The 20,792-nt window shown below is 52.6% G+C and overlaps 1 protein-coding gene across 1 annotated transcript in view; it reads left to right on the top strand.

The window, feature by feature from the left end:
- Nucleotides 1-20,557, top strand: part of ZDHHC15 (zinc finger DHHC-type palmitoyltransferase 15) — a 56,336-nt gene extending 35,779 nt beyond the window's left edge. The window contains exons 8-12 of the mRNA XM_038748137.1: nucleotides 3,199-3,331; nucleotides 4,226-4,352; nucleotides 6,837-6,946; nucleotides 11,881-11,952; nucleotides 18,888-20,557. Coding sequence (XP_038604065.1) covers nucleotides 3,199-3,331; nucleotides 4,226-4,352; nucleotides 6,837-6,946; nucleotides 11,881-11,924 — 414 coding nt within the window. The 3' untranslated portion in view covers nucleotides 11,925-11,952; nucleotides 18,888-20,557. The remainder of the gene's footprint in view (nucleotides 1-3,198; nucleotides 3,332-4,225; nucleotides 4,353-6,836; nucleotides 6,947-11,880; nucleotides 11,953-18,887) is intronic.
- The last annotated feature ends 235 nt before the right edge of the window (nucleotides 20,558-20,792 follow it).

Raw genomic sequence — 20,792 nt, 5'->3', positions numbered from 1 at the left:
GAGCTAATCAAGGTTAAACGCAGTCCCTGCCCATGAGGGATTCACAGTCGTCATCCCCATTTTACAGATGAGGTAGCCGAGGCACAGTGAAATGACTTGCCTAGGGTAACACGGTGGAAGAATGGCGGAGCCGCGATTAGACTCCCAGGCCCGTGCTCTGTACTGTATTTTACTGCCCACAATGAGCTTACGGTCTAGAGAGGGAGATAGACATTCATATAAATACATAAATTACGGATTTAAGTCCATTGTTGTGTGGGGCTTCCATTCTCTGCCCCTGCCATTCTCCCCGAGCACAGTGCCATTGGGCTTTCGAGAGAACCCACTTAGACTGTGAGCCCCCCCATGGGATAGGGACCTGATGAGGTTGTACATACCCCAGCGCTTAGTACAGTGCCTGGCACACGGTGCTTAATAATGACCATTAAAACAAAAAAACAAACAAAAGAAGCACTTAGGCCGGGAGAACGGGTCAGCGCATTTTGCCATTCTGGGCTCACCGGACGGCCGATCGCATCCTTGCCCACCTCGTCCCCCTCCTGCCTCACCTGGCTTCTCTCCTTCTACACCCGAGCCCGCACCCTCCGCTCCTCTGGTGCCGCTAACCTTCGCGCTGTGCCTCCATCTCTCCTGTCTCGCCAACGACCTCCCTCCTCTAATCCGACAATTCTTCTCCCCCCCTTCAGAGCCTTCTTGAAGGCCCGTCTCCTCCAAGAGGCCTTCCCTGACGAAGCCCCACTTTTCCTCATCTCCCAGTCCCTTCTGCGTCACCCCGACTTGCTCCCTTTGCTCTCTCCCCCCACCCCCAGCCCCGCAACACTTACGGGTAGATCTGTAATTTTATTTATTTGCATTGATATAATAGATAGAACCTGGGCCTAGCAGTCAGAACGTTATGGGTTCTAATCCCGGCTCTGCCACTTGTCTGCTGTGTGGCCTTGGGCAAGTCACTTCACTTCCCTGTGCCTCAGTTATCATCATCATCATCAATCGTATTTATTGAGCGCTTACTATGTGCAGAACACTGTACTAAGCGCTTGGGAAGTACAAATTGGCAACGTATAGAGACAGTCCCTACCCAACAGTGGGCTCACAGTCTAAAAGGGGGAGACAGAGAACAAAACCAAACATACTAACAAAGTAAAATAGAATAGATATGTACAAATAAATTAAATAAGTAAATAAATAGAGTAAAAAAAATATGTACAAACATATATACATATATACAGGTGCTGTGGGGAAGGGAGGGAGGTAAGATGGGGGGATGGAGAGGGGAGTTATCTCACCTTTAAAGTGAAAATTAAGACTGTGAACCCCATGCGGGGCAGGGACTGTGTCCAACCTCATTTGCTTGTCTCCACCCCGGGCGTAGTACAGTGCCTAGCACATAGTAAGCGCTTAACAGATACCACAGTTGTTGTTTATTTTCGGCCGTTGTTTTCGGCCGTAATTTTCAGCCGTAACTGGCCCTCCAGGTGGGGCGATCCGGCAGTCAAAAACAACGCCGAGGATTTGGAAGGAGAAAAAGGCCAACGGGATGTTCCCTTAACTGCTCACACACTGGAGTGGAAGAGTTCCCTCAGGCCCCCTTCAGAAAACAAAACCTTTCACCCTGGGGTGGTTCAGAGCACTCACCCGCTGCTGGGGCCGTGTGATAGAGAACAGAAATGCCGTTGAACTGGAAACGGGATGCCGCGGCTTCCCCTTAAAATGTTTAGCTTGCCACTGTTGCAGTCGTTCGGCAAAATTTGGCTTGATTTTTATCGTCCGAGCTCACTTTCCCCCGAGTTGCGGTTTATCTCTTCAGCTCCAAGAGAACAGCAGCTCAGAGTCTCAGAGATGGAAATTATCACCTCCATAGCCCCTCCGGTAGCTTGGAATTCAAAGGTTTGACAACACAGAAGTGACCGCAAAAAACCCAAAGCGGAAAGTCAGGCAGCCAATCGTATTTATTTTGAGTGCTTACCTAGTATGCAGAGTACTGTACTAAGTGCTTGGGAGAGCGCAAGAAAGCAGGCATATTCCTTGCCCACAGTGAGCTTACAGTGCAGAGGGGGTGACAGACACGAATAGAAGGACGTAAAGGACAGTTAGGGACGTAAGCGCTTTGGGGCTGGGACAGGGGCGAGAAATGAAGGGTCCGAGTCATGGTGGCGCAGAAGAGAAAGGGAGAAAGGTCAAAGGGATTTGTCAGGGAAGGCCTCCTGCCTTTGAGAAGGGTTTGAAGTCGGGTGAGGGGGTTCAGTGGAAAGGGTTCAGAAACAGGCCATCTTGGAGGCAGAAGTCTGGATTTCATGGTTTCCAGGAGGGACGGGTTTTGAGAGGGTGGGAAATTAAGTACGCTAATCCCCGTCCCGATCACAGCCTCGTTTCTAATTGGTCCATATCTCCCCGCCGGGCAGGGCCGCTTTTAGAGACCAAATGATAATAATAATAATGGCATTTATTAAGCGCTTACTATGTGCAAAGCACTGTTCTAAGCGCTGAGGAGGTTACAAGGTGATCAGGTTGTCCCACGTAGGGCTCCCAGTCTTAATCCCCATTTTACAGATGAGGGAACTGAGGCCCAGTGAAGTGACTTGCCCAAAGTCACACAGCTGACAAGTGGCGGAGTCGGGATTTGAACCCATGACCTCTGACTCCATAGCCCGGGCTCTTTCCACTGAGCCACGCTGCTTCTCTAATGATGTTTGGAAGCTGAGGGAATATTCATAAGGGAAGAAGTGGGTGGCAGATGGAGTGGGAAGCCGCTCAGCCTAGGGCGAGAGCACAAGCCTGGGAGTCAGAAAGACCTGGATTCTAATCCTGGCTCCGCCACTCGTCTGCTGCGGGATCTTGGACGAGTCACTTTAGTTCCCTGGGCCTCAGTTGCCTCATCCGTAAAACGGGAATTAAGACTGCGGGCCCCATGTGGGGCAGGGACTGTGTCCAACCCAATTAGCCTGTATCTACCCCAGTGCTTAGTACAGTGCCTGGTACATAGTAGGCGTTTAATAAAATACCATAAATAGAAGTTAGGTGGCAGATGGAGCGGGGACAGAAAGAGCTGGTTGTAATCGTATTTTAATACAAGTCATGTTTCCGCAGGTCCCCAGAACTTTTCAGTGCTTCCCAAATCCCATGGGTGAGCTATTAACCAGCGTGCCCATTCGGTCTTGCCCAGCTTCATGGTTTTTTTTGTTTTGTTTTCCCTCGCAGGGCGAATTACCCAGTGTTCGCTCCAAGTTCCACATCCTCTTTCTCCTCTTCGTGGCCTGCATGTTTTTCGTCAGCCTCATGATCCTCTTTGGGTACCACTGCTGGCTCGTCAGCAGGAACAGAACAACCTTGGGTAAGATCGGCCACTCCATCCGGGAAGCAGAGTGTCTTCCCCTCCCCTTTTCCTCGCCCTTCCTCCCCCAGATCCATGGCCCCAAGTGCAACTTATGAGAGTCCAAGGGATAAAAGGAAGCTTCTGGTCAGTCCAGTCTGATCGATCGATCAGTTGTATCCTTATTCAGCGCTTACTGTGCGCAGAGCACTGTACTAAGCTCTTGGGAGAATACAGTACAATAGAGTCGGTAGACACGTTCCCTGCCTGCGACGAACTGACGGTCTAGGGAGGGAAACAGGCATTGATAGAAAGTATGTAAGTGGTGTGGGACTGAGGGAGGGATGAAGACAAGGAGCAAATCCAAGTGCAAGGGTGACGCAGAAGGAATGGGAGAAGAGGAAATGAGGGCTTAGGGAAAGCTAAGGAATAGCCTTCAGTTACCAGTGATGGGCAGTTGTACAGGTCTGATCCTCCTTGCCGCTGCCACCTCGCTCTTCTTTGCAGAGTGAGACTTCTAGACTGTGAGCCCACTGTTGGGTAGGGACCGTCTCTATATGTTGCCAACTTGTACTTCCCAAGCGCTTAGGACAGTGCTCTGCACACAGTGAGCGCTCAGTAAATACGATTGATTGAAATACGATTGATTTGCAGCGGAGCCAGGTGGAAGTGGTTCTTAACACGCGGACCAGAGCTTTAGAGTTTGGTGGTGGTGGAGTGGAGTGGGGAGCCTTGGTCGGTCGGTCAGATGTATTAATGGAGCGTTTCCTGCGTGCAGAGCGCTGTACAAAGGGCTGGGGAGAGGGAACCACCCCTTAACATAGGGTAGGACCCTTATTCTGGTTTTTGGTTCTCCAAGACTCAGCTCTCTTTCTCCCCCCCCCCCCCCCCCCCCCCCCACCTACCCTACTGCAGAATCCTTCTCCACTCCAGTGTTTGTGAACGGCCCCGACAAGAACGGTTTCAACCTCGGCCTCTCCAGGAACCTGCAGCAAGTGTTTGGGGAGGAAAAGAAACTCTGGTTACTTCCCATCGCCTCCAGGTAAGCGACCGCAGGGCCAGCAGGGTGAAGGCGGAGGCAAGGCCGACCCAGGGACCCCCGGGCAATTTATGGAAGCCCAAGGTTTCCCGGCTTCTCTTCAGGAGAGAAAGCAGACGCAGAGGAAAGGTGAAAGCTCCGACTGGTGTTTCCAGAGCGGCGGCAGAAGTTGAGGCCGGGCGGCACGGTAGCGTAGCGAAACCGGATTGGTTTAATGCAGTCTAGCCCGGGTCACGGGGGGGACGGTTTATGGATGTCCACGTGTGAGCCCCACGTGGGTCAGACTGTGCCCAACTCGATTTGCTTGCGTCCACCCCAGCGTTTAGTACAGTGCCCGATTGTAAGCGCTTCACAAATAGCATCCTTGTGGTTGTCAAGAGCTGCATCGTCCCTACGTGTTTGGATGGGGCTGTAATCTTGGGGCCCGCTTCCCCACCCCAACCCTGCCCCCAGCTCTCCTCATGGGCTCTGACAGTCATTCATTCGCTCAGTCGTAGTTAGAGAGCACTTATCACGTGCAGAGCACTGCACTGAGCGCTTGGGAGAGCCCAGCAGAACAATAAACAGGCACATTCCCTGCCCGTAACGAGCTTACGTGGTGCCCAGGCATCTGTTGGTTGGGAATTCTGGGCCCCAGGAGGAGGCTGGGCTGGGGACAGGAAAAGAAAGGGAAAGGAGGAAGAGGATGAAGCTGGGGTGGCAAAGGAGTCTGGACCAAGCGGAGAAGCAGTGTGGCCTAGAAGGTAGTAATAATAATAATAATGATGGCATTTATTAAGCGCTTACTATGTGCAAAGCACTGTTCTATGCGCTGGGGAGGTTACAAGGTGATCAGGTTTTTCCCACGGGGGGTTCACAGTCTTAATCCTCATTTTCCAGGTGAGGGAACTGAGGCCCAGAGAAGTGAAGCGACTTGCCAGAAGTCAAACAGCCGACAGCTGGCGGAGCCGGGATTTGAACCCATGACCTCTGACTCCAAAGCCCGGGCTCTTTCCACTGGGCCACGCTGCTGCTTCTCTGCTTCCTAGGTACCACAGGCCTAGGAGTCAGAGGGACCTGGGTTCTTATCCCGGCTCCCCACTTGGCTGCTCCGTAGCCTTGGGCAAGTCGCTTCACTTCTCCGTGCCTCATTTCCCTCGTCCGTACAGTGGGGATTAAGACCGCGAGTCCTACGTGCGACAGGGACTGGGTCCAACCTGATTATCTTGTACCCCAGCGCTCAGAGCAGTGCCTCACATACGGCGCTTAACAAATGCCATTGTCATTATTATTATTATTATCATCATTGGAACAGCTGGACCAAACATCCGAAAGAGGGAACAGGAAGAGGGCCCGAAGGAGCCACTGGAGAGAGGGTAGGAGGAGGGGTGGGTGATGTTACACAGCGTGTTTTCGAGGACTGGACCGCCCAAACGAAGGGTGTGAATCCAGCTTTCCCACAGAGTCAGAAACGGAGACCACCTTGGATCTTGTTCCTGGTAATCTCCCTGGGAAACAGCCAGGAAGTCAGGTGGTGTTAGTAGAAGGAGGTGGATTTCTCGCCCCTGCCCCCAACACTTGAATTTCTGGTGGACTCCTCCCTCCAGGCCTCCTCCCGGCCTCTAATGACCTTGCTGCCGTCCAAGCAGGACAGATGAGGCCGGGTGCACGACTCAACAGCGGAGAAAACCCGGCTGCCCGATTTTAAACCGGGCACTATTGTCTTTCCGCTCCCCCGTGGCCGCTTAGCCCCACCCTACAAAGTCACTGCTTTTCATCTGCCACCCTTTCTCAGAATCCAGAGCCGTAAGCTAATGGGGTGTGAATTTGAATCCTCCTCCTCGTCCTCCTCTTTCTCATTAGATAGTCTTGGCAGAAGTTCCCACATTCATTCAGTTGTATTTATTGAGCATTCCTTCATTCATTCAATCGTATTTATTGAGCGCTTGGGAAATACAAGTTGGCAACATATAGAGACGGTCCCTACCCAACAGCGGGCTCACAGTCTAGAAGGGGGAGACGGACGACAAAACAAAACATGTTAACAAAATAAAATAAATATGTACAAGTAAAATAGAGTGATAAATCTGTACAAACGTATATACATATTGAGCACTTACTGTGTGCAGAGCACTTTACCAAGCGCTTGGGAGAGTACAATACAAAAATAAACACACATTCGCTGCCCACCATGAGTTTACAGTCTAGAGCGGGGGAGACGGATAGTCAGTACATAACAAAGACCATTTAAAAAAGAAAAGTGTGGAGGGCAAGGGGCTCACCACCACCAAGGCCGTTGCCCCTGAGGAGCAAGGTAGCCAGGCCCCTTCCCGGCCCGTGAGGGAACTTCCAAACTTTTAGGACGCCCTGACGGAAAGGCGACGGCCAAAGCCCAGCCAGGGCCGGAGGGTTTTCCCACGACGGAAGAGCCCCCCAACGTCGCGGAGCCGTTTCCGCTTTGGGAGGAGGCTACCTCGGCCACGCTCACGCTCCGCTTCCCTCCCGCAGCCCCGGCGACGGCCATTCCTTCCCTCTGAGGGCCGTGTGCGAGTCGCGCAACCCCTTGCTGGCCAACGGGGAGCACTGGGGGGACAACTGTTCTGACGAAGACAGCCGAGGTAAGAGGGGCCCCGATCCGGGCCTGCGAGGGGCCCCGGGGGGCGGGACAGGAGGAGGAAAGCCGGGGACCCGGCTTCTCATCCCGGCTCCGCCGCTCGTCTGCCCTGTGGCCGGGGGCGAGGCACTTGACTGCTCTGGGCCTCAGTGACCTCATCTGTAAAGTGGGGGGGTTGAAGACTGTGAGCCCCGCGGGGGACGGGGACCGTGGCCAACCTGATAAACTTGCGTCTACCTCGGCGCTTAGTGCGGGGCCTGGCACGTAGCAGACACTTAACAGATGTCGTTAAAAAATCAATCAATCAATCGTATTTATTGAGCGCTTACTGTGTGCAGGGCACTGTACTAAGCGCTTGGGAAGTCCAAGTTGGCAACATAGAGAGACGGTCCCTACCCAACAGTGGGCTCACAGTCTAAAAGGGGGAGACAGAGACCAAAACCAAACATACTAACAAAATAAAAGCCAGTCCGTGGTGTTTTTTGAGCACTTCCTCGGTGCCGAGGACTGTGGTAAGCGGTTGGGAGAGGACGAGGTTGGTGGTAGACGCGGCAGATGGGCGGTGCCGGTGCGGAGCCCTTTTGAGCACACGGACTCAGATAAGCACTGTGTTCCCTTGGTCCCTTAGTGTCTCCCAGCTCCCTCAGTTCAGGTCTTGCACGAGGTAGAAGGGCAGAGCAAAAAGCAACGTGGCCTAGTGGTCGTGGGTTCAAATCCCGGCTCCGCCAGTTGTCAGCTGTGTGACTTTGGGCAAGTCAACTTCACTTCTCAGTTACCTCATCTGTAAAATGGGGATTAAGACTGGGAGCCCCCCATGGGACAACCTAATCACCTTGTAACCTTCCCGGTGCTTAGAACAGTGCTTTGCACATTGTAAGCACTTAATAAATGCCATCATTATCATTATTATTATTATTATTATTAGTGGCTAGAGCCCGGCCCTGGGAGTCAGAAGGACCCGGCTTCTCATCCCAGTTCTGCCACCTGTCTGCTGGGTGACCTTGGGCAAGTCACTGGACCTCAGTTCCCTCATCTCTAAAATGGGGATTAAGACTGGGAGCCCCCTGTGGGACTTGGACAATCAATCAATCGTGTTTATTGAGCACTTACTGTGTGCAGAGCACTGGGAAGTCCAAGCAGGCAACATCTAGAGACAGTCCCTACCCAACAGCGGGCTCACAGCCTAGAAGGGGGAGACAGTGTCTGACCTGGTTATCCTGTAACTATCTCAGCGCTTAGTACGGTGCCTGGCACGTAGTAAACACTTATCAGACACCTCCAAAAAAAATGAAACGGAAACCAGAAGCCCGAGTTGGACGGGGTGGGGAACTCTTAAACCGCACCGAACTAGAAACAGATGGACTGAAGAGAACCCCAGCCTGGGCCCTCGCGCATTCCATCAGTGGTACTTATCGAGCACTTCTCCATCATCCTCGTCCCCCTCTCCATCCCCCCCATCTTACCTCCTTCCCTTCCCCACAGCACCTGTATATATGTATATATGTTTGTACATATTTATTACTCTATTTATTTTACTTGTACATATCTATTCTATTTATTTTATTGTGTTAGCACGTTTGGTTTTGTCCTCTGTCTCCCCCTTTTAGACTGGGAGCCCACTGTTGGGTAGGGACTGTCTCTATACGTTGCCAATTTGTACTTCCCAAGCGCTTAGTACAGTGCTCTGCACGCAGTAAGCGCTCAATAAATGATTGATGATGATGATGATGATGAGCACTTAACTGTGTGCAGAGCACTGTACTAAGCGCCTGGGGCTGTACGGTCCGTTCGAGGTGGTCAATGCGATCCCTGCCCTCAGGGCGCCTTCAGCCTCGTCTCATTCCCCCGACACACCACCCGAACAACCTCATATGTCGTTCACTCTCTGCTGGATTCTCGGCTTCCCCTGTTAGCTCTTTGTGGGCAGGGAATGTGTCTGTTTAGTGTTGTACTCTCCCAAGTGCTTAGTTCAGTGCTCTGCTCAGAGTAGGCGATCAATAAATATAATTGACCCTGGCTGACTCCAGCTCCAGCTGCCCGTCCTCTACCGTGACCCTCCCTGGTGACAATGGTCCGCACGGGCCTGGGAAAACTGGTCAGTTCAGTCCTCTGAGCAGGAATCATCATCATCATCATCAATCGTATTTATTGAGCGCTTACTATGTGCAGAGCACTGTACTAAGCGCTTGGGAAGTACAAATTGGCAACATATAGAGACAGTCCCTACCCAACAGTGGGCTGCACGGGAGAGCTGAGGGAACCAGAGAGCCCGTGGGCATCTTCCAAAAAGACATTCCCGGGAACCGGTGGTCGACCGGACGGTGCGGAAAATCCCCAGGGGCGCCACCGGTGCCACCGATTCCCGCTCTGGACTGGAAAGCGCTTTGGGAATGGAAATCGGGCCAACAAACTCTCCTGGACTCTCCTGAGTGCTTAGTACAGTGGTAGGCACACAGTAAGCACTCAGTCAGTACCATTGATTCTTTCATTCAATCAATCTTATTTATTGAGCACTTACTGCATTCGGAGCACTGTACTAAGCGCTTGGAAAGGATTGACTGACTGCTCCAGGCAGCAGCCTTTTCAGAGACGGGCCGAACATTGGGAATGAGTGAGTCCCTGGCGTTTAGCTGAACGTCTTGTTCATTCATTCAGTCGTATTTATTGAGCGCTTACCATGTGCGGAGCACTGTACTAAGCGCTTGAATTGTATCGTACTTTCCCAAGCGCTTAGTACAGTACTCTGCACACAGTAAGTGCTCAGTAAGTAGGAATAAATGACTGAATGAAAGAAATGTGCTTTCTGGTCCAACCTCTCTGCCCTTGGTTTGCTACAGAAGCTATTGATACTTTTGTGCTCCAGTAGATGCTTTTGCTAAATTCTCGCATTCTATCAGTCAATGCCTGGCACCTAGTGAGCACTTAACAAATACCACAGTTATTCTCAGTGATAATCACTTACTGTACGCGGGGCACTGTACTAAGCGCTCGGGAGAGTACAGTACGAGAGCTTTGGTAGACCTTCTGTCAAGGAGCTTGCCGTCTAGTGTTGGAGTACGCATGCTGTTTCTATATGTGCCCTGATCCATCCTGGATTTCAGTCTGTGTGCGAATGACCGTAGTCCCAGTATAGCAGAGTCACTTGGAATTTCGTTATTATTGTTATTTTTAGCAGTAATAATACTAATAATAACGGTATTTGTTAAGGGCTGGCTATGTGCCGGGCCACGTACTAAGCACCGGGGTGGTTACAAGCAATCGGGTTGGACACAGTCCCTGTCCCATAGTCTCCAAACCTCATTTTACCAATGAGGCCCAGAGCAGTGGAGTGACTTCCCCAAGGGCACACAGCAGACAAGTGGCAGGGCCGGCTTTAGAACCCAGGACCTTCTGAGGCCCGGGCCCGTGCTCTATCCACTGGGCCATGCCGCTTTTATTCCCATCTTCCGATGTGGTGATCGCCGCTGAGTTGCCCGGTCTGCTGGGCTGCAGGGCTTAATCAGGCCCATCCATCGCGCCTCCTCTTTCCTCACTTTATCCCTGGGAAAGGTGGTTCCCTTGGCAGTATCCCCGGGGGAGAAGCAGCATGGCCTGGGAGTCCGAAGGACCTGGGTTCTAATCCCGGCTCCGCCACTTGTCTGCTGGGTGACCTTGGGCAAGTCGCACGCTTCTCTGGGCCTCAGTTCCCTCATCTGGAAAATGGGGATAGAGAATGTGAGCCCCATCTGGGACAGGAACTGTGACCAATCTGATTAACTTGTATCTACACAGTGCCAAGAACAGTGCTTGGCACAGTGCTTGGCACATAGTAAGCGCTTAACAAGTATGGCATAGTGGATGGCACGTAGTAAGCGCTTAACAAGCATGGGCCTTGGAGCCAGAAGGTCGTGGGTTCTATTCCCGGCTCCGCCACTTCTCTGCTGTGTGACCATGGGCAAGTCACTTCACTGCTCTGTGCTTCAGTTCCCTCATCTGTTAAATGGGGATAAAGACTGTGAGCCCCACCATGGGACAACCTGATCACCCTGTAACCTCCCCAGCGCTTAGAACGGTGCTTTGCACATAGTAAGCGCTTAATAAATGCCATCATCATTATTATTATTATTATTATTAAGACTTTGAGCTCCACTCAGGCAGGGACTGGGTCCAATCCAGTTTGCTTGTATCGACCCCAGCGCTTAGTTCAGTGCCTGGCACGTAGTCAACACTTAACAAATACCAGAATTATAATTATTATTAATTATTCTCCCTGAGGGTGGGGTCGCAGCCCAGATGGATCGCTGTCCTTGGGGGCAGGAGGAGGGGGGATCTCTGTGTTCAAAACCACCCGTGGCTCCCACGAAGGTCTGCAGGCCCAAGGGAAAGGCATTGCCAACGGTCCGCGCCAGAGGCCAGAGCCTGGGAACGTCCTCTCATTCCCGCGGCCCGAAGAACATTATCATTCACAGAGCATCGAAGGAAGAATCCCCCCTCACACCTCTCCCTTGCTCCATTAAGCCGCCTGATTCCGCGGACTCCGCACCTCGCCGCGGCCCCGGGGGGGACGGGAAATGGAAACATTTGCGACGTAAACGGTATCGCTCGTTAAACCCAGGGCCTCTCGTTCTCCCGCCATCTCACTGCCTTGTAGAAAGCGCGGCAGCACATGAAGCGCTCTAATAACTGAGCGTCCGGATGATGTCAGGGATAATAACAGCCCGGCAGAGTCATTTTCCAACCAGCCAGCCCCGAAACGCTCCGTTACAGGCGGAAGACGGCCGTTTAAGTTGACGGACGGCCAGCCGCGCTGTTGTGAACCGGATCGTACCGATAAATAAAATAATGTCAGCCTTCGGGCCGGCGGCGGTGGGAGGCGGGCGGAAGATGCGTCAGGGAAGCCCTCTCCCCACCCTCCGGGCCCCCGGGCCGTTTTCCTCACCTTCTCGTTTATCTTCGCAGATTATCCAGAGGGCTCTTCGCTGACCATCGAGATGGAGACGTAGCCGGTGAGACGGGTCAGCCCCGAGGCAGGTGAGGAGTCCCCCGGGACCCGACACCCAAGGGGAAGACGCTTCCCTTCCCCACCAAGACACTCACACAATTCGCGTGGGTTAAAGGAATCCAGGGCCCGGGGCATAGAACGACAGTCCGTTCGCTCTGTGCGGAGCACTACTGATCACTTGGTAGAGTAATAATAATAACAATGATGGCATTTATTAAGCACTTACTATGTGCAAAGCACTATTCTAAGCGCTGGGGGGGTTACAAGGTGATCAGACTGTCCCACGAGGGGCTCACAGTCTTAATCCCCATTTTACAGATGAGGTCACTGAGGCATAGAGAAGTGAAGTGACTTGCCCAAAGGCGGCTGACAGTTTGCGGAGCCAGGATTTGAACCCGTGACCTCTGACTCCAAAGCCCGGGCTCTTTCCACTGAGCCACGCTGCTTCTCTGAGGGTAGACCCTGATCCCTGCCCTCAAGGAGTGTACAATCTACTTCCGCTCTCACTGGGAACTATACACCATATCTGAGCAAATCTAAGTCCTCTGCCTGAATAATGATAACCGTTCATTCATTCATCCAGTTGATCGTATTTACCGAGTGCTTACTGTGTACAGTGCTATGCACATAGTAAGCGCTCAATAAATACGATTGATGATGATGATGCAGAGCACTATACTAAGCGCTTGGGAGAGTACAATATAACAATAAACGGACACATTCCCTGCCCACAACAAGCTTACGGTCTAGAGGGAGATGTTTACATAAGTTATGTGTGGCAGGGCGTGAATAGAGGGAGCAAGTCAGGGCGACGCGGAAGGGAGTGGGAAAAGAGGAAAGGAGGGCTTAGTCAGGGAAGGCTTCTTGGAGGAGATGGGCCTTCAGTGAGGCTTTGAAGAGCGGGGAGAGTAGTCGGATTTGAGGAGGGAGGGCATTCCAGGCCAGAGGCAGGATGTGGACGAGGGGTCGGCGGCGAGATAGACGAGATTGAGGTACAGTGAGAGGGTTAGGGGTAGAAGAGCGAAGTGCGTGGGCTGGGGTAGGGTAGCAGAGTAGCAAGGTGAGGTAGGAGGGGGCAAGGTGATGGACTGCTGTAAAGCCAATGGTGAGGAGTTTTTGTTTGACGCGGAGGCGGGTGGGCAACCACTGGAGGTTCTTGAGGAGAGGGGAAACGTGGCCTGAACGTTTCTGTAGGAAAAATGATCTGGGCAGCAGTGTGCAGTATGGACAGGAGACGGGGGAGAGGCAGGAGGCTGATGCAGTACTCAAGGTGGGATGAGATAAGTGATTGGATTAACACAGCAGCAGTTTGGATGGAGAGGAAAGGAAGGATTTTAGCAATGTCGCGAAGGTGGAACCGACAGGATTTCGTCATCGATTGAATACGTGTTTTGAGTGAGAGAGAGGAATCAAGATTGATGCCTAGGGGACGGGCTTGTGAGACAAGGAAGGATGGTGGTACCTTCTGCAGGGATGGAAAAGTCGGGGGAGGACAGGGTTTGAGTGGGAAGCTGTTTTAGACACGTTAAGCTTGAAGTGACGGTAGGACAAACAAGTAGAGATGCCTTGCGGGCGGGAGGAAATCATCAGTCGTATTTATTGAGCGCTTAATGTGTGCAGAGCACTGTACTAAGCGTTTGGGAAGTACAAGTCGGCAACATATAGAGACAGGAAATGCCAGCCTGAAGAGGGGGAGAGAGATCAGGGCTGGAGATGGAGATTTGGGGATCATCCGAGCCACGTGAGCGAGAGTTCTCCAAGGGAGTGGGTGTAGGTGGAGAACAGAAGAGGACCTAGAACTGAACCCTGAGGGACCCCCACAGTTAGGGGGTCGGAGGCAGAGGAGGAGCCCACAGAGGAGACTGAGAGGGAGTGGCCGGAGAGAGAGGAGGAGAACCAAGAGCGGACGGTGTCAGTGAAGCCGAGGCTGGGTAACGTTTCCAGGAGAAGGGGGTGGTCCACAGCGTCAAAGGCAGCGAGAAGTCGAGGAGGATTAGGAGGGAGTAGAGGCCGTTGGATTTGGCAAGAAGGAGAAACAATGAGAAGTAGTAGCCGTGGCCTAGTGGGAGTCAGAGGATGTGGGTTCTAATCCCAGCTCCGCCACTCGTCTGCTGCGTGACCTTGGGCAAGTCGCATCATTTCTCTGGGCCTCGGTTCCCTCATCTGTAAAATGGGGATTAAGACCGAGCCCCATGTGGGACAAGGAATCTGTCCAACCTGATTATCTCGTGTCCACCCCAGCCCTTAGAGCAGAGCTTGGCACATAACAAATACCATAATTATTATCATCATCATCATTACTATTATTATTATTATCTACCTCAGCAATTATTACAGTGCCTGGCACATAGTAAGCAGTTAGCAAGTACAATAATAATAATGACAGTTATTACGTTAAGAGTTTATTATATGCCAAACACCGGTAGATACAAAATAATCAGATGGGATCCGGCCCCTGCAGTTGTTCATTCACTCATATTTATTATGCGCTTACTGTATGTGGAGCAGCACTGTACTGAGCTCTTGAGAAAGAACAATACAACAATCAACAATGAAAATCCCTGCCCACAAAGAGGCAGTGTGATGATGGCACTTGTTGAGCACTTACTATGTGCCAAGCACCCCTCTGAGCGCTGGGGTAGATACAGGGTGATCAGGTTGTCCCACGTGGGGCTCACGGTCTTAACCCCCATTTTACAGAGGAGGGAACTGAGGCCCAGAGAAGTGACTTGCCCAAGGTCACACAGCAGACGAGGGGCGGAGCCGGGATTAGAACCCACGTCCTCTGACTCCCAAGCCCGGGCTCTTTCAGCTAAGTCACACTGCTTTTCTACACTTGATGTTCACCCCACCGTCCACTACATAGCACTTATGTCCTTATTCGTATTTATTTGCATTAATGACTGTCTTTCCGTCAAGACTCTTAAGTTCCTTGCAGGCAGGGAATGGGTCTACCAACTCTTTTGTATTGTGCCCGTTCAAGTGCTCTGCACAAAGTAAGCACTCAATAAATACCAATGATTGGTAGATTGAGGGACGGGTAACATGTTGAATCTCCACTTTAGAGATGAGGAAACTAATAATAATAATTGTGGTATTTGTTAAGCGCGTACTAAGCCCCAGACACTGTTCGAAGTGCTGTGGTAGATAAGAAGTAATGGAGTTGGACACGGTCCCTGTCCCTTATAGCTCTCACAGTCTTTAATTCCCATTTTAAAGATGAAGGAACTGAAGCGCAGAGAAGTGGCTTGCCCAAGGTCACACAACAGAGAAATGGCGGAGGCGGGATTAGAACCCAGGTCCTTCTGACCCCCAAACCCGGGCTCTACCCATTAGATCACGCTGCTTCTCTAGCAGAGAAGTCAAGCGACTTGCCAGAGATCTTATACAGCAAGCAAGGGACAAAGCCAGAACTGGAATCTTATCGGTCAGTGGTATTTAGTACAGTGCTCTGCACACAGTAAGCGCTCAATAAATACGATTGAATGAATTTATTGAGCACTTACTGTGGGCAGAGCACTGGACTAAGTGCTCGGGAAAGTAATAATTGTAATAATTGTTGTATTTGTGCTTAATATGTGCCAAGCACTGTGCTAAGCATTGGGGTGGATACAAACAAATTGGGTTGGACACAGCCCCTGTAATAGTAGTAATAATAATAATAATAATAATAATAATAATAATCATAATGATGATGGTGGCATTTGTTAAGCGCTTACTACGTGCAAAGCACTGTTCTAAGCCCTGGGGAGGTTACAAGGTGATCAGGTTGTCCCACGGGGGGCTCACAGTCTTAATCCCCATTTTACAGATGAGGTAACTGAGGCCCAGAGAAGTTAAAGTGACTTGCCCAAAGTCACCCAGCTGACAATTGGCAGAGCCGGGATTTGAACCCATGACCTCTGACTCCGAAGCCTGGGCTCTTTCCATCGAGCCACGCTGCCCTGTCCCACATGGGATTCACAGTCTCGGTCCCCATTTTCCAGGTGAGGTCACTGAGGCCCAGAGAAGTGAAGTGACTTGCCCAAGGTCACAGCAGACAAGTGGCGGAGCCAGAATTAGAACCCACGGCCTGGGATCTTTCCACTAGGCCACGCTGCTCTCGGCACAAGAGTTGTTTGAGGCAGTCCCTCCCCACGAGGAGTTTACAGTCTACAGGACGGAGGCAGACATTAAAGTAGCTTAGGAACCGGGGAAATAATAAGAATATAGGAATATTTACACAAGTATTGTGGGGCTGAGCTGAGTATCAAAGTGCTTACGGGGGTGCAACCCCGGAAAGTCGGGGGGTAGAGGGAAGTGAAGGACTTAGCCCGGGAAGGCCCGTTGGAGGAATTGTGATTTTTCGGAAGGTTTCGAAGGTGGAGAGAGGGATGAACAGGAGGGAGGGAGGGGGGAACGTGGGGATGTGAAGGGGAAGGGCGTCTTAGCCCAGAGGGAAGTCGTGGGCAAGGCGTCGGCGGGCAGGCAGACGAGATGGGGATCTAGAGATTGCAGTGGTGTTGGAAGAACGGACCATTTGGGTGGGTTGAAGGAGATGAGAGTGGCTCAGTGGAAAGAGCACGGGCTTTGGAGTCAGAGGTCATGGGTTCAAATTCATTCATTCATTCAACTCTGTATGTACTGAGTGCTTACTGCGTGCAGAGCACTGCACTAAGCGCTTGGGAAGTACAAGTTGGGAGACGGTCCCTACCCAACAACGGGCTGACAGTCTAGAAGGGGGAGACAGACAACAAAACAAAACATGTGGACAGGTGTCAGGTCGTCAGAACAAATAGAATTAAAGCTAAGTGCGCATCACCAACGAAATAAATAGAATAGTAAATATGTACAAGTAGAATAAATCCCGGCTCCGCCACTTGTCAGCTGGGGGACTTTGGGCAAGTCACTTCACTTCTCTCTGCCTCAGTTCCCTCATCTGTAAAATGGGGAGTAAGACTGTGAGCCCCCCCGTGGGACAACCTGATCACTTTGTATCCCCCCCCAGCGCTTAGAACATAGTAAGCGCTTAACAAGTACCATCATTATTATTATTATGAGTGAGGTCAGGTAGGATGGAGAGAGCTGATCGAGTGTCCTAAAGCTGATCGGTCAGTCGCGCTTAAGAACAGTGCTTTGCACATAGTAAGCACTTAAAAAATGCCATCATTATTATTATTATTATGAGTGAGGTCAGGTAGGATGGAGAGAGCTGATTGAGTGTCCTAAAGCTGATCGGTCAGTCGCGCTTAGAACAGTGCTTTGCACATAGTAAGCGCTTAACAAATACCATTATTATTATTATTATTATTATTATTATTATTATTATGAGTGAGGTCAGGTAGGATGGAGAGAGCTGATCGAGTGTCCTAAAGCCGATCGGTCAGTCAGTGGTATTTATCGAGTGCTTCATGTGTGCAGAAGCGTAGTCCAAATGCTTGGGAGAGTTCAGTACAGCAGAGTTGGTAGACTCATTCCCTGCCCACCAGGAACTTACAGTCTTGGGGCAGGGGGGTGGGCAGATGTTAAAATAACTTCGGGATAAGGATATAGGGCTGAGGGTGGGCCCCGGATGTTATTGAGTGAGGAGATGTGGACTGAACATTTTTTTAGAAAAATGATCCGGGCAGCAGAGCAAAGTGTAGACTGGAGTGGGGAGAGGCTGGAGGCAGGGAGGCCAGTGGGGAGTCTAATGCCATAGTCAAGGTGGGGCATAAGTGTTCGGATCAGCGTGGCAAGCCGTTTGGATGGACAGGAAAGGGCGGATTTTAGCAATGTTGTGAGGGTAGGACCAACGGTGGCATACGTGCGTCGAAGGAGGGATGAGCCAAGGATTGATAATGCCAAGGCTACGGGCTTGTGAGATGGAGGGGAGAGTGGTGTTGTCTACAGTGATGGAGGGTTTTAGGTGGGAAGCGGAGGAATCATCGAGGAGGCTGATGCAGCAGTTAAGGTGGGAAATGATGAGCGCGGGGATCAGCCTAGTTGTAGTTCGGATGGAGAGGAAAGGATGGATTAAGAAGAAGAAGAACAGTAATAGCAATATTCTAGAGAAGCCGGGTCTCCCTTCTCTCAGGCTGGAGCTTTCCACTAGGCTTCACTGCCTCCTTTTGGAATGAGCTGCTTGGCCAGAGGTGAGTTCTGCCCGATTCCATCGGGTCTCTGGTGGCTCTTGATTTCCCTCCCCAACCCCGCAGCCGGGCAGCTCCTGCCTCGGCTGCCCAAGAGACTGCCACTCGTTTGGAAGCCTTTTCCTGGGGAAGCCGTGCGCACGGAATAGCGGCCTGAAGCAAATGAGGCAGCCACCAGGCGCTTAGTACAGTGCCCGGCTCACAATAAGCACCCACTGGCTGGTCGATCCTGGCGGTGAGAGAAGGAATTCCAGGACCAGGAATGCCGAGTGTGGGCCTGGGATCTCCCAGACCTTCACATTCCAGCATGGCCGGGGCTGGGAGTCAGGAGGACCTGGGTTCCAATCTCAGCTCTGCTACTTGTCTGCTGTGTGACCTGGGGCAAGTCACTTCACTGTGCCTCAGTTTCCTCACCTGTAAAACAGGAACTAAAACTGAGCCCCATGGGGAACTGCATCCAGTCCAATTATCTTGTACCTACCCCAGTTGGTAAGTGCTTAACAGATACCACAATTATTATTATTACTTGCATTATTACTCCTTCACGCTTCGGAAGCAGAGCTAGGTGTTCCCTCCCTCCCGTTTCCCCGTGCATTGCACCCCGGAAGGGAGGCCGGAGAAGAGAGAGGTGTGGAGACTCCGTGTTGTTCGGCCCAGCTCCCGGACAGCGGTTCTGGGGCAAAGACGGGGGAAATCGCCAACCCAACCGAGGTTGAAAAATGGCCATGGACACGTTTCCCGGCTGGCGCGGCCCCCCTGGGGCCACCTTCGATTGGGTTCGTGCGGAGGGAAGGGCCAGAGAAGCCAAGGCACCGAGCGGCAGACTGACGTCTTCTCCCTCTCTGCCGCTCCAGGCTCCGCTCCCCCTTTCACCCGGGAACTCCTCGTCTCCGTCGCCGGGCTCCCCGGAGGCCGGTGGGAACCGAGATCTGGGAGCGGCCGTCTTTCGAAATCCCGGCGGGATTCCGGGGCGGATGGAAACCGTCCCCAGCCGGAGCGCTCCTCAGATGCCCGCTGTGCAGCTGCTTCGGGACTTCCACCCGCGGCCTTTGGAAACGGACCCACTCGCCTGGGCGGCTGGATAGCGATCGATTCAGGGCAGTCTTCCCGCGTCTCTTCTCCCCGCGGCCTAGCTCAGCCTTAGCGCAGCGATGAAAGTGTTAGTGTAACGTAAGCGGCGACCCCAACTCCGGGTGACCTCCTCACAGCCCTCGATGGCCACGGACAGGCCGTGAGACCTAACTGTCCGGTGCGGTGGTGGAGAGGTGGGCTAGGAAGACGTGTAAAGGGGTGGGGGCGCGGGACCGTCGATGCTCCGTACAGCTTTGTTCCGGCGAATGACCGATTAATAGGTCGGGAGCGCCGATGCTTTTTTTTTTTCCCAGGAAACTTGGGGAAGCGGCAGCTTGTCGCCGTTAGCACCTCGGTCTCTGGGACTTTGGCGGGCGCGTTTGGCCCTTGTCGCCAAGGCCAGATGGGGAATTAAGCCCTTCTCCTTGAAGAGATGGAGTGTGGGCAGAAGGACCTGTGGGAACCGGTGGCTGCTCTTCTGACCGGCATCGGGCTAGAGAGAGGGAGAGAGATGCCTCCCAGCCGGCCCCCCGGGAGCCAGCGGCCCCGGAGAGTGGCCGGCGGAAGTGCTCGGGGAGCCGACGACCTCGAGGAGGACTCCTCTCCATGCCCGGCCCGTCTCCGCCCCGTTCGGGGGCCACCCGGCGCCGAGGCAGCGGAAGCGTGTCGACGTGGATCACGGGCTCCCGACATCCGACCGTGGGTTTGAAGTTGTTGCTCGGGTTTTTGAATCTTTCTGTCCCCGGGGGGAACGGCCTGCAGCCCCGGGAGAGCTCGCCCACGGCGCGGGTGCCGAAATGGGGGGTTCTGGGGGTCGGTGAATTTGTTTCTCGGAGAGACACGTAGAGGGCTTGCTGACTTGTATGACCCCCGCCTTGCAGATGGCAAGTGCAGTGCCAAGCCCCGAGCGTTTGCTGGGATCGGCGAGCCCGGGCCTAACCGGGGAACTGAAGCGCAACAACGCTCCCAAATTTTCCGGGGGTTTCCGGGGGTCCTCGTCGAGTGAGCGTTTCTGGGAGCCGACTCTGTCGGTGGCTTATTTCGGGCCATCTGGGAGTGGTTCTGGTGCTATTGGGTAAGGGCTTATTAAGAATTTAACACGGCCTAAACATGGGGGTAGATACATAAGACAATTAGATGACACCCGCTCTCTGTCCCACCTGGAGCTGCAGTCTCAGAAGGAGAATGGGAACTGAATCCCCGTTTGACAGATGAGGAATCGGAGGCCCAGAGAAGCAAAGTGACTTGTCCAAAGGCAAGCGGCAGAGCGGGGATCAGAACCCAGGTTTCCTGACCCTCAGGCCTGTGCTCACCCCGCTAGGCCACCTTCCTTGTTTTCCTGAAGAAACAGTCAGTACAGGGTGCTCTTGAGGGTCTGGGTGATGATGATGATGGTATTTGTTAAGCGCTTACTGTGTGCCAGGCACTGTTCTAAGCGTAGATACAAGGTAGTCAGGTTGCCCCAGGTGGGGCTCACAGGCTTCATCCCCATTTGACAGGTGAGGGAACTGAGGCACAGAAAGGTGGGCCTTTCCTTGAGTGTGGCAGGCTCGGAGCTCCCTGGGGAACTGTTTGAACCTTCCCAGGTTCCCAGAAAGCCAAATCTGCCTTTCCATCCCATCCTTCCTGGCCTCCGGAGAGAGGCAAGCTGCTTCCTCTGCTGCAGCGCTGCCTCCCCCGTGCCCGCG

The sequence above is a fragment of the Tachyglossus aculeatus genome, chromosome 6, assembly GCF_015852505.1.
Source record: "Tachyglossus aculeatus isolate mTacAcu1 chromosome 6, mTacAcu1.pri, whole genome shotgun sequence".
In the NCBI taxonomy this organism is placed as follows: Eukaryota; Metazoa; Chordata; class Mammalia; order Monotremata; family Tachyglossidae; genus Tachyglossus; species Tachyglossus aculeatus.
Note: the sequence above shows the minus strand (reverse complement) of the source record. Positions and strands in the feature narration are given on the sequence as shown.